At 40.6% G+C, this 15,765-nt stretch overlaps 1 protein-coding gene across 1 annotated transcript in view; it reads left to right on the forward strand.

The window, feature by feature from the left end:
* The window catches only part of IL4R (interleukin 4 receptor), a 52,870-nt gene extending 39,133 nt beyond the window's left edge, over positions 1-13,737 (forward strand). Inside the window, exons 6-10 of the mRNA XM_051988265.1 lie at positions 4,516-4,681; positions 5,844-5,943; positions 7,372-7,450; positions 9,708-9,757; positions 10,257-13,737. Of these exons, the coding sequence (XP_051844225.1) occupies positions 4,516-4,681; positions 5,844-5,943; positions 7,372-7,450; positions 9,708-9,757; positions 10,257-12,105 (2,244 nt within the window). The 3' untranslated portion in view covers positions 12,106-13,737. The remainder of the gene's footprint in view (positions 1-4,515; positions 4,682-5,843; positions 5,944-7,371; positions 7,451-9,707; positions 9,758-10,256) is intronic.
* The last annotated feature ends 2,028 nt before the right edge of the window (positions 13,738-15,765 follow it).

The following is a 15,765-nucleotide window of genomic DNA, read 5'->3' on the forward strand; positions in this document are numbered from 1 at the left end:
ATATCCTTTACAGCCCTAACATTTCTGTGAAACCAGTTTTTCCAAACTGCCACTTGCCACGTTCCTTAGAAATGGCTGTCTTCTGAGCACCTAGGTGCTATAGTGAATAAAGTACTAGCCTTGGAGTTAAGAAGAAATGAGTTCAAGCTAAATCTCAGACACAAACTTATTAGCGGTGTATCCTTGGTCATGTCATTTAACCCCAAATGCCTCCAAAAACCAAAAAGATAGTTATCTTATGAGTAGATACTTCTCATATTCTCAAGGTTCTTTAAGAGACTAAAAAGATTAAAAAAAAAAAAAACCTAAATAGTTCCTGCCCTTAAGATGTTTACATTTGCTGAAAGGGAATTTGTTTTTTGTGGAAAATATAACTGATTCCATCTTGTTCTATCTCAGCCATTTTGCTGAATGTGACCCCTCATAAACATCAGATATGTCCTTCAGTGTCTTCTTTCTTCCTTTTATTGGTACAAAAAAGACTTAGTTGCTAAAGTAAGATTTCAGCATCCTTGGATTGTCCTCCCTTGTCAGGTCTGGCAGGCAGCTCTCTTTGATTTAGTGAATCTAGTTCTACTCAGAAGATAACTCCCTTATCTATTTCCTGTAGCAAGTAAGAGACATTTTCCTTTAACAACTATTTAGTTTTTCTTTGTATGAATATCTCTGTTTTAATGAATAGCCTTTTTTTGGTTTTGTTTTATATAATGCATAAATATTGCTTGGTTGTTTGGTTGTCTTTCATTCTCAGAGGACCAAAATGACATCATTGTGGGATCATGATATAGTGTGTCTGACTATGGCTGATCAGACCAGTATGAGCTCAGAAGGCTCTACTAGAAGGCCATGTCTTGAAATTTGCATATCTCACATTTTTTCTGAGCTACTTTGATTCTACTTTGAGTAGGGTGCTTTTGATGGGAGCACACCAAATACTGCTTACTAAATTGTGACATATTTCCTATCAATGGCTAATTGAGAACACTGCACTCTGAGAAAGATCATCTTCTGACTCATGGTGTTTTTTATTTATTTTAGTATCAAATTTATAATAAATATTTGTAATAAAAATAATAAATATCAAATTTGTAGCAAAATTCATGAGACATTTTCTTCACTGATATTGCAAAATATATGAGGAGTAATTGTAGATGAGGATCAAAAAAGTACTTAAGGGAGCTTTAAAGGAAACTTGGAGTTTCAAGAGACTGGAAGGAGGGAGAATATTCCAGGCATGGAGGACATTCTGGACAAAAGCATGGCTTATAAGATTAAGAATTAGAAGGGCACCTTAGAAATTACCTAATCCTACCCCTTCATTTTGCAAATGGAGAAAGTTAGACTTGGAAAAGGGAATTGGCCAGAAAATAAAGTAGTGGAATAGGGAATGGAACCCAGATCTTTTCACAAAGGTACTATCCTCATCTCTGAGTTAACTCATTTCTACTCTGATTTTTCTTTTTCTTCTTCTCTACTTCTCTACATATCAGTGCACATTCATGGAGAAATAAAAGTTAGAGCATCCGTGAGTCAGATTGGGCAGATGATCAGGTTTCAGAAGGATGCAAATGATGAGAAGTGTAGGAATCAAGACAAACTGTTATCAGGGCACCAAGTGGGTGATTTATAGGGACTGAGGAATGCAGAGCAAAGCAATAGGAAATGGGTAACAAGGAAAAACCCTTCAATCTGTTGCCTCTACTGCAGGCAGCTTAGAGCCAGTCCTTTGGGACTTGGGCCTGCGTGCTTGTAAGCATGTAAGAGATGGTCCAAAAAAGTAGATTGGAGTTAGTGTGTGAAGGGGAAGCAGACAGAGTTCCTTTGCTGCAGTATATCCCTGACACGCAATCCCTGACACAAAAATAGCCCCCTTAATCTTGTTCCATTTTAAAAAAATATCCTTCAATAAAAAGTAACAGAAAAGAAAAAATCCCTGATTTTCCCAGCCTTATTGCCATTTACAAGATAAATAAAGTTTGTTTTAGTTTCCTCTTATTTTAAGTGGATGATTCTTTTTTACTCTCATTTCGTTATTTTTTTATATAGAAGGCTTCCTACTCCTTTATGTGGATTGTGGCAGCAGGATCCCCAAATCTCATTATTCTGTTCTTCTGTCACTAGTGATCTCTCTTCACTGTGATGTTATTAAGCCCTACCAATCACTCCCTGTAGGAAAAGACCTGATCTCAGAAATAGTGCCCTGAAAGAACAAACTCCTTTGAGCCTGAGGTCCTAAGTCATCACAGAAATTAGGAATTTAGGACAGAGTGACAGCACTGTCACAGGCACAAAAGGTGCCCTGAAGGGTGGGCATACCCCTCAGGAGGAGAACCCAGACCCACACCCACACCCCAGGTCCCTGGAGCTTAGCTCTCTTATTGAGGGAGGGAAGCTCCAAATCTCCTGACACTTGTGTGACTGCTTTATAGGCATTTATACAAACATCTACTCTGCTCCTCTCTCTCTTTACATCTGTTTACTTAAGACAGCGTCAGGGTGGGTGGGAATGGTGCTGGCTCTGGCTGCAGAGTGAGTGGCCACAGCTGTTGCCTTCTCATTTCAGTTGCATTGTCTCTCTGCTTTGCTAAGATTCACTCCCCACCATACATTGGTCACACTCTGTGAACCATAGGTACCTCGGCTGTCTGTAGCAACAAACAGGAACTTTATGCAAAGGAGGTCCTTTAGTAATATTCTGAAATAATTCAGGAAAGAAGACTCTGAAAAATCTTAAGTTTAAATTTTAATCAAAATACAAGCAGAATCCCAAGACAGTACTGAGGTCATTAGATGGCATAGGGTTTATAACGCTGGATCTGCAGCCAGGAAGGCCCAACTTCAAATATGATCTCAGACCCAGATGTGTGGCCATGGGCCAGTCACTTAACCCCTGCCTCAGTTTCTTCATCTATAAAAATGATAAATAGCATCTTTTCCCCAAGATTGTTATAATAATTAAATGAGATTTTGCAGACCGTATAAATGTTAAGATGATGGTTAGCTTACAAAGAGTGTATAAAAAATCAAAATGATATAATAATACCATCACAAATCATGATGAAATCTAGAGAAAGAAAAGCAAATTATACATATTGCATTTTTTTCTCCCTTTCTGGTCTTAAAATACCTTTACTTTACTGTTCTTTGCCACTAGGGAGCAACGCATTATCCTATAGTCTGGAATTGTGATTTCTAACTTGCAGAAATACAAAAAAAGTTAACAGAATTGCAGTATAAACAAGCAGTATACAAATGATAAGGTCAGAAGATTTAGAACTGGGGGGGATCTTAAAGGTTTAGGAAAAAATCATTGAACACAGTGACCTGAATGGAATCCTGGTTTTGCTACTTTCTACTTATCTTAGGCTAGTTACTTCTTAAAATCACAGCTTCCTCGTAAAGAAATCATAATGCCATCTAACTTCCCGTGTCCTCCAGCTCCAAATCAATGATCCTGTGATCCAAGATTAGTCTTCTAAATTTACAGATGAGGAAATTGAGGTCCAAGTGATTTGTACATAGATCACATTGAAACTGCACAGCAATCTGGGGTTCAAGCCCTGGTCTCCTAACTCTAAACCTACTGTTCTTTCTACAACATCCATGTTCATGAAGATTTTTAATGGAAGTTTGCCAACAAATCTATAATGCACAGTACTCTATGAATCTACAATTTATCATGTTTACTGAAGAAAACTCTGCTAAGTGCTTGGAGATACAAATGTGGGGGGAGGGAAGAAGTCCCTGCTCCTGAGAAGCTTATAACTTAGTGGGGAAAGACAATCTACATAAGGTACTTGGGAGGTATCTGATTCAAGAGCATTGTCAAAGAATTCCCAAAAGAAGTTTTTTCCACAGCTAAGTAGAAAATGAAGAAATATCTGTCCTTTTCCCTCACCTTACATGGAGGAAACAGCTATCTAAGACAAAGCTAAGTGGCACAGTAGAGAGAGTAATGAAATTAGAGAGAGGAAGAACTGAGTTCTAATCCTTTGCTTTGGGTATTTATTAGCTATGGAACTCTAGGGCCAGGCTTGGAATCAAGAAGACTCATCTTCCTGAGTTCAAATCCAGCCTCAAACACTTACAAGCTATGTAGCTGTGAGCAAATCGCAAAACCTTTTTGTCTCAGTTTCCTTATCTGTAAAATGAAATGGAAAAGGAAATGGCAAACCTCTCTAGTATCTTCGTCATGAAAATCCCAAATGAGGTCACATAGAGTCAGATAACTGTAGGGACTCTAACAAAAATGAAAGGATTTGAGTAGATGAATACTAAGTTCCCTTTCAGCTTTAACCATGTAATCCTTTGATCTTTTTTTTCTGTATCTTTCTCCAACCACTTAGTAATGTTTCCTCCATATCCCTCAATCAGGGATTGCTGCTACACACAAGTCCCTTGTATCCATAGAAGGAATCATTTTCCTTGACTCTGATCATAGAATGAGTATAGTTGTTCTCTGCAGGAGTAAGACAAAACCAAGATAGTGTTCTGATGGCTTATGTTTACTTCCAGCCTTCCAAAACATTAGACAACCTTACAGAACTCAACCTGACCTTCCTTGCTTACCACCTGGAAAATAAAAGCACCTACACTGCTCGAGTAAGGTCAAAGGTTTCAGACCAGCAAACCTACGCTGGACAGTGGAGTGACTGGAGCCCCTCGGTCGAGTGGTTTAATGGTGAGTAGTTAAAATCCAGGTATTAGGTGACTTTGAGGGTGCTAATGTTCTGTAATCGGTTGAGGTGATATAAAGGGCCAAGAGGCTCCCACAGTTGCCCAATGATTTTTTAAAAGAGCACCTTCAGGGAAATCCTTCTGAACTTCCCAAGGCACCGTGTTGGTTGTTGTGCTAAAAGAGACCTTAGAAGTCATCATCTGGTTCCATTCTCTGATTTTACATAGAAAGAAATTCTGACCCAGAGCTGAAGTGACTTGCCTTTAACATTATGCAGATACAAAATAGCAAAGCCACTGATTCTCACTTTAAAGTTCTTCTCATAATACCACCCAGGAACTTTTATTTTGTGGTCTAGTAAAAGTGGACCATTTGCTATCCCTAGTACATGGTATTCTCACTCACTCGTTCTTTGTCTCCCATGTCTTCAGTGTTCTCCTTCTTTATTTCTACATTATGAATTTCCTGTTTCCTTCAAAGCACAGCAGGTTCCCCATCACCACTACCATCACTACCACCACACAGAGAAGGATTTTCCTGACCTTTTCAGTTCCTTTTCCCTCCACCAAGATTATTTTATGTTGCTTGTTCATATTTTGTTTATGTCTATCTATGGAAATGCTCTCTTTACCCAGGACAAGGACTTTCTTGTTTTTGTCTTTGTACTTATCATGGTGCTTGGCACATAATAGGGATAGGGATTGGACCTGTGATTTCATTGGATAGGGGAATCCTGGGTAAAGAAATTCCCTCCACTCATAATTTGACACATTTTCTGCAATTTATGATCTAAGAGAAGGGTTAAATGACTTTCCCAGAGTCAAACAACCCAGGTCCTTCTGGTTTTGAGACAAGTTCTTAATCCATTATACCACATTTCCTCTAGCCACATATTAAGCACTTATATTTTTTCTTTTAAATACATTCATCCATCCATTCTTTCATTCACATGAGTAAGCACTCAAAAAATTAGTTGATGAATTAGAGATGATAGATCGTAAAATCATTAAAGGTAGGAATGCTTTTTTGCCTGTTTTGTATTCCCAGTGCTTAAGCCCATCACTTGGCATTTAATAAATGTTTGTTGAATTGAACTATTTCAAAAGATTCCCAGTTGAATATCTATAGCAAAATGTAACTTTGTGCTGGTCTCTTTGCTTCCTAGAGTATGAACAATCTTTTCTGCATCGCTTGGAATTGGGGGTGCCCGTTTTCTGCATCCTGATCCTGCTTGTCAATTTGCTGTGCTATTTCGGTGTCATCAAGTAAGTAAGAGAAAAAGTTCTCTTTTATGGGAGAAGTGGTCTTTTTATTAGTTTAGTCAGAAGACATTCTAGTAAAGCAAATAGGCACCATATTAGGATAAGGGATGTGATGATGGTTACTTAGGTTGTGCATTCTGCCTCTGTCATCTCTTTCTTGTCTCTCCCCACTACAGTCTCTAGCCTCTTAGGTTAGGTTTAAAGTAGCCTTCTAACTCATCTCTTTATCTCTACTCTCTGTCCTGCTGTACATCCTTCACAAAGAGACTGAAGTAATTTCCTAAGGTCTGTTTCATGTTTGACCATGTCACTTCCCTGCTCAAAAATCTTCAGTGGCTAGAGTTAATTTAATTTTAATTTAAATAAGAATTTAATTCCTCTAGAATTAAAAATGATCTCCTTAGAACATTATAATTAAGGCCTTCCTCTGTCAAGGTTCAACTTATTTTTAGTTCATTAGGATCCATACTAATATCTCCAGCACTTATTTGTGGGTTTGAATTGTATAATGTGCAAAGTTGAATTTATACTCAGTCAAGACAATCCCTTTCTACTCTGGCAAATGAATGACCTAGAAAAGTTGTATCTAAGATCAATTGTAGCTAGGGTTATGATGATAATAGAAAAAAAAAGTCTTGTTGAAGTCTACAGTCTTGGATTCTAGTTCCAACTCCAATTTTTAATAGACAGGTGATATTGGTCAGGTCATATCACTTCCTTTAGCCTCAGTTTTCTTATCTGCGAAAAATGGAGAGAATGATCTCTGCTTTGTTGGCTACAAGTTGTTTTGGGGAAAGTGTTTAAACCTTAAAACACTGTATAAATAGGAGTTATTACTATGCAAAAATTTTTATACTTATTTGATCAGAACTGAACTCTTTTGGAGCAACTGAGTCTCTGTCAAATGTCCTGCTGTTTCTCCTTAAATTAAATATTTCTTTAACTTAGAAAAATACAAAGAACATGAGATTAAACTTCAGGGGACCCAAGTTCTAGTCATAACCCTGCCTACGTTATTTCCTCCTGATTTTCTATTTCTTCTGTGGTAAAATGAGTGAGTATTTTATAAGATTGGAACTGGATGATCTCCAAAGTGCTTTATGTGGCATGGCATAGTAGAAAAAGTGCTGAGTTGGAACTTCAATTGGGTTCATATTTGGCTTTGTGATTTTGTGATCTTAGGCAAGTCCATCTTTAAATCCCATAAACCTGTAGTGCCCCCACCTATGATTACAAAGTTTGTCATTTGAGGACTTACTGTGGAAAGAATGCCCAGATGAGAAGGGATCAAAGTCCTTCTCTCCTTGATTCCTTATGTCTTTCTCTGCCCTAACTGCATCAGTTTTTCTTGGAGATTTTCCCCTCCTCTCATGTCAGACTATCTGAATCACATGACCAACAAACCAACACTTGAAACTTCTTGTCTTACAGAATTAAGAAAGTTTGGTGGGATCAGATCCCCAACCCAGCCCACAGTCACTTAACTGCCATCATTATTCAGAACCAACAGGTAAGTGACTCTGAAGACATTCCATCACTGCCCACATCACCTCAGTCTTAATTCTCTGTAAAAGTGTTTTGAGTAGTAATTCAAAGATAGTGATATTTTGGAATATGTTTATAACTTAATTTCTTCTTCAATAGATTTATTTTACCTTCCTCTTAGTGTGTTTTGTTTAAGCCAGTACTAAAATACATCAGTAATTACTGATCCATGTACCTACTTTCTTATTTCCATAAAGTCTTTATGAGAATGATCTATATACATCTGGAAATACAAGAAGGGAACAGCAAGCAGGTTTTTTCATAAATACCCTTTTATGATAGATCACTTATTTGTACTTCCATAACTGATTGAAAAAGATAGAGGCTAAAAAATATCACTGTAATAGTTGTTTGTTGGTTATCTTTTTATGAAGTACTGACTTGGGGAGAGCTTAGTTGGTTAGGAGGAGGCTATAGTTCTGAAGTTGCTGACAAGGGCACTCATGATCTTCGAGGGAAGTAGAGGTAAGGCCCATGGTGGGTTGACCTAAGTAGCTTAGAGGATTGCTAAAATGAATTTAGGAAATCAAATTCCCAGGGAAATTACTAACATAGGCCACAGAGAGAGCTATTAAAGTTAAATTTTAGAGTATAAATCCAAGATGTCCTGGCTTGTTTGGATGGTTACTTGAATATAACTGAAGTAAACAGAAGAGTATATAAATAGACAATTAAGAATAAGGTTAGGGATGTATTTATTTGAGGAAAAAGAAATTAAATTGGATTATTGACTTTAAGTCAAATACTGAAGCTGAAATTTCAAAAGATCGTAGAGGACAAAAGATCATGCTTCATCCATAGGGTCATGAAGTGTAATGGGCTGAAGCTCGAGTTGATGCACTGAGGTCCCAAGTACGTGAGGCTAAATAGTATTGGACCATACTCTATTAATATATGCTTGGAGAAAGAATGGCCCCCGCCCACTCTTTGTGCAAGTTCTGATGTATTGTATAGGAAATGACGTAGGGATGATTTTGGTGGGTGGAGAGAGAGGGGTGGAGAGAGAGGCAGAGAGACTGCTGGCCAGGTTCTTGTTGTGGCCACTCACATTCCTATTGCCATCCCCCCAAAGATCAAAGATTTTCCCTTAACCTGAATTCCTGACTCCGGCTGATTTTAAAATACGCGTTCATCACAATGAAGAGTCAGACAATACTAAGCAATTGAATTAAAACTAAAACAATGAGTTGTGTTCTGATATTTCATAATTGTGTGGAGGTGATTCAGGATTCTTGAAAGGTAGTCCAATGCTTTAACCTTTTATCCATGGCCTTCATATGCTAGTTCACCATCATTTGAGCTGGGTGTGGGATCCAAATCAGGATTCAAAAAGAGTGTGAGTCAAAATCTAGGCAAGCTGTGAAACTTGGATTTTTACTAAATGCCAAAACCCAAGGGATTGACATGGAGCAGGAAGCCAGATTCAGGAGCATAGATTTCAAACTATGTCATAGAAAATCAGAAGGGAAGGTTCTTGAACTGAGTTTCTGTCCGAAGCAACCTAATTCTCTAAGAATTTTAGGATCAGCCTTGTATATACACTGATATGTCAGCCTGGGATGGTCATAGACTACCTCCTGCTGATAAGGCCATGGGCTTAGACACATGGGAACACAAACCCCAGCAGGTCCTACCAAGCTAAAAAAGCTTTGAAAACATGCTTAGCACCTAACTATGTACCTGCCATTGGAGAATAAGCTTACTGCAGCTCAGAAGAGTTCATCAGAAGGTTGGCCAGCAGATGATAAACTGGCTTAGTCACAGACCATCTACTAAAGTGTGAATGGTTTGTAATATTCATTAGGAAGAGAGGACCCACACTCAGAAAATTAAGCTATTGCACTAGTCTAGATGAGAAGTAATTAGGACTAGAACTGGACTGGTGGCTGTATAGTAAAGAAAGAGAACTATAAGTAAAAGGTGTCATGGAAGCTGAATGACAAGATTTGGCAATTGAATATATAGATGAAATGAGAGAGGGTAAGGAGTCAAGAACGACAGGGAGGCTATGAATCTGGGAGACTGGAAAGGTGGCGTTGCCCTTGAGAGTAAGAGAAAAATACATATGAGGTTTCTAATCCAGGGAAGCATGAAAAAGAAAGATCTTAAAAATTGTTATGGACACCTTCAATTCACTGAATTTGTTTATAAATGAACAGGAAATATTGGTCCTGGCTTTGCCAAGATTGACTGTGTCTCTTCTGTTGTTCCTTCTCTTTTAGCTTTCAACATGGAGGAAACTGCCTAAAACAAAAGAAAAGAAAAATTTCCTGTAAGTATATTAGCTCAACTACAGGTGATAATGAACTGAGGAGCAGATCTAATAGTAATCAGACAGCAAGCCCAGTCAAACAAACTTCTTTTGGGAAAATTAAAACCCAGGGCTTTTGACTCCAAATTCAGCCATCTCATGCTGCTCAGAACTCCTGTCCAGCCTTAAATCACCAGGTTATGAGAAATGCACTTTGTAAAATCTATAGGGACAGCTAGGTGACACAGTGGATAGATCACCAGCCCTGAAGTCACAAGGACCTGAGTTCAAATCTGGCCTCAGATACTTAATACTTCCTAGCTGTGTGACCCTGGGCAAGTCACTTAACCCCAAATGCCTCAGCAAAAAAATAAATAAAATTCAAAATAAATCTATAGTACTTTACAAAGACATTTACAAATGTGACATAGTTGCAGACATATACAGTGACTAGAAGTGGGCAAGTCCCCATTAACTCATCTTTTTTTTTTTTTTTTAATTTCCTCTCTAAAAAAATTAGGCATTGGAAGACATGCCTTTCCAAGTTGTTTCCCTGTTTGTTCAGCCACAACTCAGCAGGGAAAGAAGAGGACCCCCACCCCCCTCTCCCCAGCAAACGAGAAGGCTGGCCAATGGAAGCCTGCAGAGCTGTCTTACTGCCAGAGCAGATCAGCGTGGTGCAGTCCTTAGAGCTTTTTGAGGCTGAGGTGGAAAGTGAGAAGGCGGACGCTGATGATGGTTCCTTCTGCCCGTCTGCAGAGAACAGTGCGAGCAGTTTCATACAGAACAGAGAAGCACTCGCAGCCAGGTTTGTCCACACGCTGTTCCTTGATCTCCTAGGAGAGGAGACTTTTATGCCTTCTTTTGATGAGCCATCTAGGAAATACAAGGACTTGGCAGATGCAACTGAGTCACCACCCAAGGAAAGCAAAGATCCAGGCCACTGCTGGGACAGCCCTACCAGGCTGGGTTCACCCCTTTTCCAGAACGGTTCCCTGAGTGGTCCCCACACTTCTGAGAGATCTGGAACTGCCTGCCAGAATCCTCGCATGGAGACCGCTTCTCCTGAGGCCGGACAGGCTCCTGAGCCCCGGCAAGAGCAGTGGCAGTTTCCGTCAGCTTCTCAAACTCAGGGCCCTGGGTCAGCCTCGGACTTAGCAAACACATCCATTTCAGAGGCACTCCAAGTCGTTGATGACAACCCTGCCTATCGAAGCTTCAGCAGCCTCCTGGCCCAGTCCTTGCCCAGGACTGAGGAAGAGCCGAGCCTTCCCTTGGTCTCATCCGACCGCTCACAGGAACAGACAACTTCAGGAGACCCTGAGCAGCAGCGTGAGGGAAGCTGCTCAGAGGGCCCTAAAATCCCTTCCTCCTGTGACAATGAGCCATCTTCTTTGCTTCAGTCAGACGGAGAGAGCTGGGAAGAAATTCTAAGACAGAGGGTTCTCAGACAAGAAGGAGCTGTCCCTTGCCCAGCCGTTTTAGTTACATCAGGTTACCGGTGTTTTGACAATGCTGTAAAGCAAGGCAGTGACCAGAATTATAAGGCAGCTAGCTTTAATCTTCCCAAAGAATCTGGCTATCGGTCCTTCGTGAGTCTCCTAAATGATTCTAGGAAAGAAGCCTCTGCAGAGACCTTTAGTGTTGAGTCTGAATCTGGAAAAGAGAAAGAGGGGTCTAGGCCATCAGAAAACACTTGTTGCCAAGAGGCAGAGAAAGTGCCCCCACTTCCATTGTTCACCTTTGGCCTGGATTTAGGAGAAGCTCCTTCTCAGAAAAGCCAGCGCTGTCCCGTGCCCTCCAGCCTCCGCAAGACCGACAGACCCCAGGAGACCATAGAGAAAGAGACCCTGGGCGCCAAAAAGCATGGGGACCCCCCTACAGAGTCCTCACTCTGTTCCAAATTAGACTTCAGCAGTGGTATAGTCTATTCCACCTTGACATGTCATCTCTGTGGACACCTAAAGAGATGTTCAAGTATAGATGGGAGTTACACACCCTTGGGCAATTCCCAGCACACAGAATGCAACTGTGTGGTTGAGGTCCTAGAAACATTGCCTCATCCTCTTACAAAAGCCACAAGTTTTTGCCCTTCCAAAATGATGGAGAGTCCAGAGAGTGGGGTGCCGAGGACCCCTTGTGTGGAGTTTCTAGGGGAGAGCCATTTGGAGGAAGAATCTTCCCCAGAAATCTGTATGCCCCGATGTCCTCAGGACTGTAAAGATCCATCTGGCTTTACCGCAGAGAAACAGAAAGGTTCCCTTCATTTAAAGCCTAGCCCTGGGGGTGACCTAAAGCCAAACCAGCCCTTCATCCCTAACATGGCAGACTGTCAACGTGAGGGCAACACCTACATAAAAGTTTCTTAGATGAGGTTTGGAGAGGTATCAAATCAACAGTGATACACATTTGGTTTAGATTGGAATCTTTGAATTTCCTTTGATTGTGAAATGTTTCTTCCATGTAGACCATTACTGAATAGAAGCCCAAACAGCCTTTTGATCATAGAATGTCCAAGGAAAAGGGGACCTTAGAACATAGAATATTGGAGTAGAAAGGAGCATTACAGATCTGATCAAATCCCATCATTTTAGAGAGGAATTGAAGGCCTGATCGGGAAGGTGAAGCCCCTTGTCTTAGTTTGCTCACAGCTGAGTAAATGACAGAACTAATTCAAACCCAGGGCTTCTTAGTCCTCTGCACTAGCCCCATAGTGAGAAGGTACCCGTTTTCCAGATGAGATATAATAGGAAGCACCTTAACAATTACTTCTTATAATAGCTAGCATTTATGGAGTGCTCTGAAGTACACAAATTATCTCATTTGTTCTTCACAACAACTTGTAAGTTAGCTGCTATTATTCTTCTCGTTTTGTAGAGAAGGAAACTGAAGTGTAGGAGAATTAAGTGACTTTCCAGTACAAATAATCCAGTTCTAATATCAGTTATGAAGATTTTTAGGACTTCCCACTAGGTTTCGGCTGTATTTGGGAATACTAACTAGAAAAAGCTACTCCCTATGTACAATGAAAACAGCAATAAGTATAAGACTTATTATTACTTATAGATAATGAGGACATGTAATCAACTCCCAGTTATCTATTTTATAGATAATCGATTTTGTTCTTCTTCTTTTGAATTTTGCCAGCTCCCTCAGCTGGAGGCTGAAATGAGAGAGACTAGACTTGGCCTCTTAGAGTAACTGGTGAATTCAGTTCTATGGAAGAAAACATTTATGAAAGTTGTGCTCAGCTAGGCAGCTAGATGGCTCGGGGGATAGAGCACCGGGCCTGGAGTCAAGAAGATCTGAGGTTAAATATGGCCTCGGATATGCTGGGGAATGAAATGGCAAACCACTCCAGTGTCTCTGTCCAGAAGACCTCACGGGCAGTAAGGTGCCCTGGGTCACGAAGAGCTGCATACAGCTGAATCGACCAAGCTGCAGAGATGTGGTGACAAAAAAATCAGTCCTTGCCCTCAAGGAGCTTACATTCTGCCAGGGGTGGATGGGAGGAAGAGAGTTGGTCAGTGTATCAGCTAGCACCAGTTCAGTCTGCAGCCATGCCTGCACCAGGACAGATTCCAGAGCCAGCAGTGGTTGTTCCCAGAACTTCCTCCTCCAGCAGTTAAATACCTCAGCGTTTTGGCTAGTGTGGAAATTGTTGTGACTGGAGGCAGGGGAGATGCTTCTTGATGCAGTCATTCTCACATTGACCTCTGGGGTGTTCTGACTACATGGTCTCGGAGCCAAGGTTAGCAGAAGATTGAAAAGGAGGGAGGAGTATTCTGGAACTTCCAGAGATATTGTACTATGGAAATATTTGTATTTGCTATAAGATTTGTTTTTTAAACTGAAAGGGGTGTGTGTGTGTGTGTGTGTGTGTGTGTGTGTGTGTGTGCGCGCGTGTGCTCAGTATGCAGATCAAAGCTGGGAGGTGGGGAAGGGACAGTGATGTTATATGTCTGCTATTTACTTTAAATAAATTCATTTCAATTCAACAAGTCTAGGTTGGATAACTACTAAGTTCAATGAGGAAAACTTTATTAAGCACCTTCTCTATTTGAGGACTAGTGCTAGGTTCCCTGAGGGTAGAAGTGGGTGGTTTCCAAGAATAAATAAATAAGACAGTTTCTCCCTTCAAAAAGTCATAGTCCTTATAGGATTTAGATCTGGAAGTATTAGCCGATTCAAACCCCTAATTTTACAGAGAAAAAAAAGTGAGAATGCTCAGAGTTTAAATGACTTGCCTAAGATAAAAGAGCAGAGATGAAATCTGAACCCAGGATCTCTGACTACAAAGTCAGTACTATTTCCAGTGTGATATGCCATCCCACCCCCAAAGTACTACATAGACTTGTTACTCCCATATAAAATAATAATAGCTACATTTAGGGTTTGCAAAGTAGATATGTCATCTCATTTGATCCTCACAACAACCATATACAAGGGTAGTGCTATTATCATATTCCTGTTTTATAAAAGAAGAAACTGGACTTCAGAGAAATTGGGTGATTTGTTCAAGTTCACATTTACAAGTGTCCAAGGACATTTAAGCTCTGGTCTAACTGACAGTCCAGCAGGCAATCAGCCAATTAATAAATATTTATTCAATGTCTTAAGGCTCTTTGCCAGACCCAGAATTAAACTCTGAGGGTACAAAGAAAGGCAAAAGGATAGTTCCGGCCCATAAAGGAACTCACAATCTAAAGGGGAAGAGTCACACACACATGTATAAGTAGGTTAGATACAGTTAAATAGGAAATAATAGAGGGGAAGGACCAGAATTAAGGAGCATCAGGAAAGGCTTATTCTGCAAGGCAGGATTCCAAGGAGATAGTTCCTCATCAAATATGTTAAAGTGCTTGCATGAACAAACAAAGCACCATGGTGGGGCGGAGCAAAGTTTGCTCTCTGAATTGTAGAGAAGATAAAGACACATAAGATAGTCCCTAACCTCAGATGGCCACAGCACCAGGCAGAATGTGTCCAGTGCAGCAGAGTGTGCACTAAGTGTCCTAAAAGGTGCAACCAGAATTCTGGAATTTCAAAACAGAGAGAGCACTGCTGATGGTGGAGATGAAGGAGCTGGTGACAGTTGAGGTCAACCTTGAAGGATCCATAGGATTCCAATGGGCAGAGATGGGGCATGGAGCATCGTTGTACAGATCATTAGAACTTGTTTTAAGGAGGCACTGATCGTCCCAGCCCTGGGAAAATTCCCTGTACTTGAATTTAGTTCAAGCAGGGCTGAAACACGACCTGGACCAGACCACAACTAGGAAACATGCTAAATTGGATAGAAAGGAGCCCTAAACCCTTACCCTGCTAAGGTATCTCAAGCTAAGGCTCCCGTTTTCATGATCCTTGGTCTGTTCAGTCCATGAGCTGAGCCCCCTTTGATCCCCACACAGAGTCAGGTCCATTGGCCCTAATGACACCCCCCCCCAAATGTAAGGCAGATTCCATGTACCAGGAATAGCGACCCTAGGTTTATGGACAGACTGGGATAGGAGTCTATGGGAGAACAAGTGATACTTCTTAGGGCCATTTACAGACAGTAAACTTGTCTCCTTCAATAAATCCCTGAATGAGGAATGTCTGTGCACCAAGTCGCTGGGATGCTCTGCATCCAACAGGTCCCAAGGACATTTAGGGTGGCTGGGCAGCACAGTTTGGCTAAGGCGAACAACAGGAGATAAAATTGGAAAGGCAGATTTTCACTGGAGTGTGAAAAGCCTTGAATGCCAGGCTGACTTTCGACTTCATGACAAATAGTCTTGCAGATAAGCACAGCAGAAACACTGAAAGGAAGAGATGCAAAAGGACTGACTCCAATTCAGCAGATAAGTATTTACTAAGTGCAAAGCACTTATAACAGATTATAGACACTCTGTTAATTCCAAAAATCTAGGTCCGGATAATCCCCCAGATAATTCAATCAGTGAATATGCATTTGCATACTTATGTGGCAGGTACCATTAGCTTTTGGGGATACAGAGATAAATCAGATAGTCCTAGACCTCAACGAA

The sequence above is a fragment of the Antechinus flavipes genome, chromosome 1 (assembly GCF_016432865.1).
Source record: "Antechinus flavipes isolate AdamAnt ecotype Samford, QLD, Australia chromosome 1, AdamAnt_v2, whole genome shotgun sequence".
NCBI classification, from domain to species: Eukaryota; Metazoa; Chordata; class Mammalia; order Dasyuromorphia; family Dasyuridae; genus Antechinus; species Antechinus flavipes.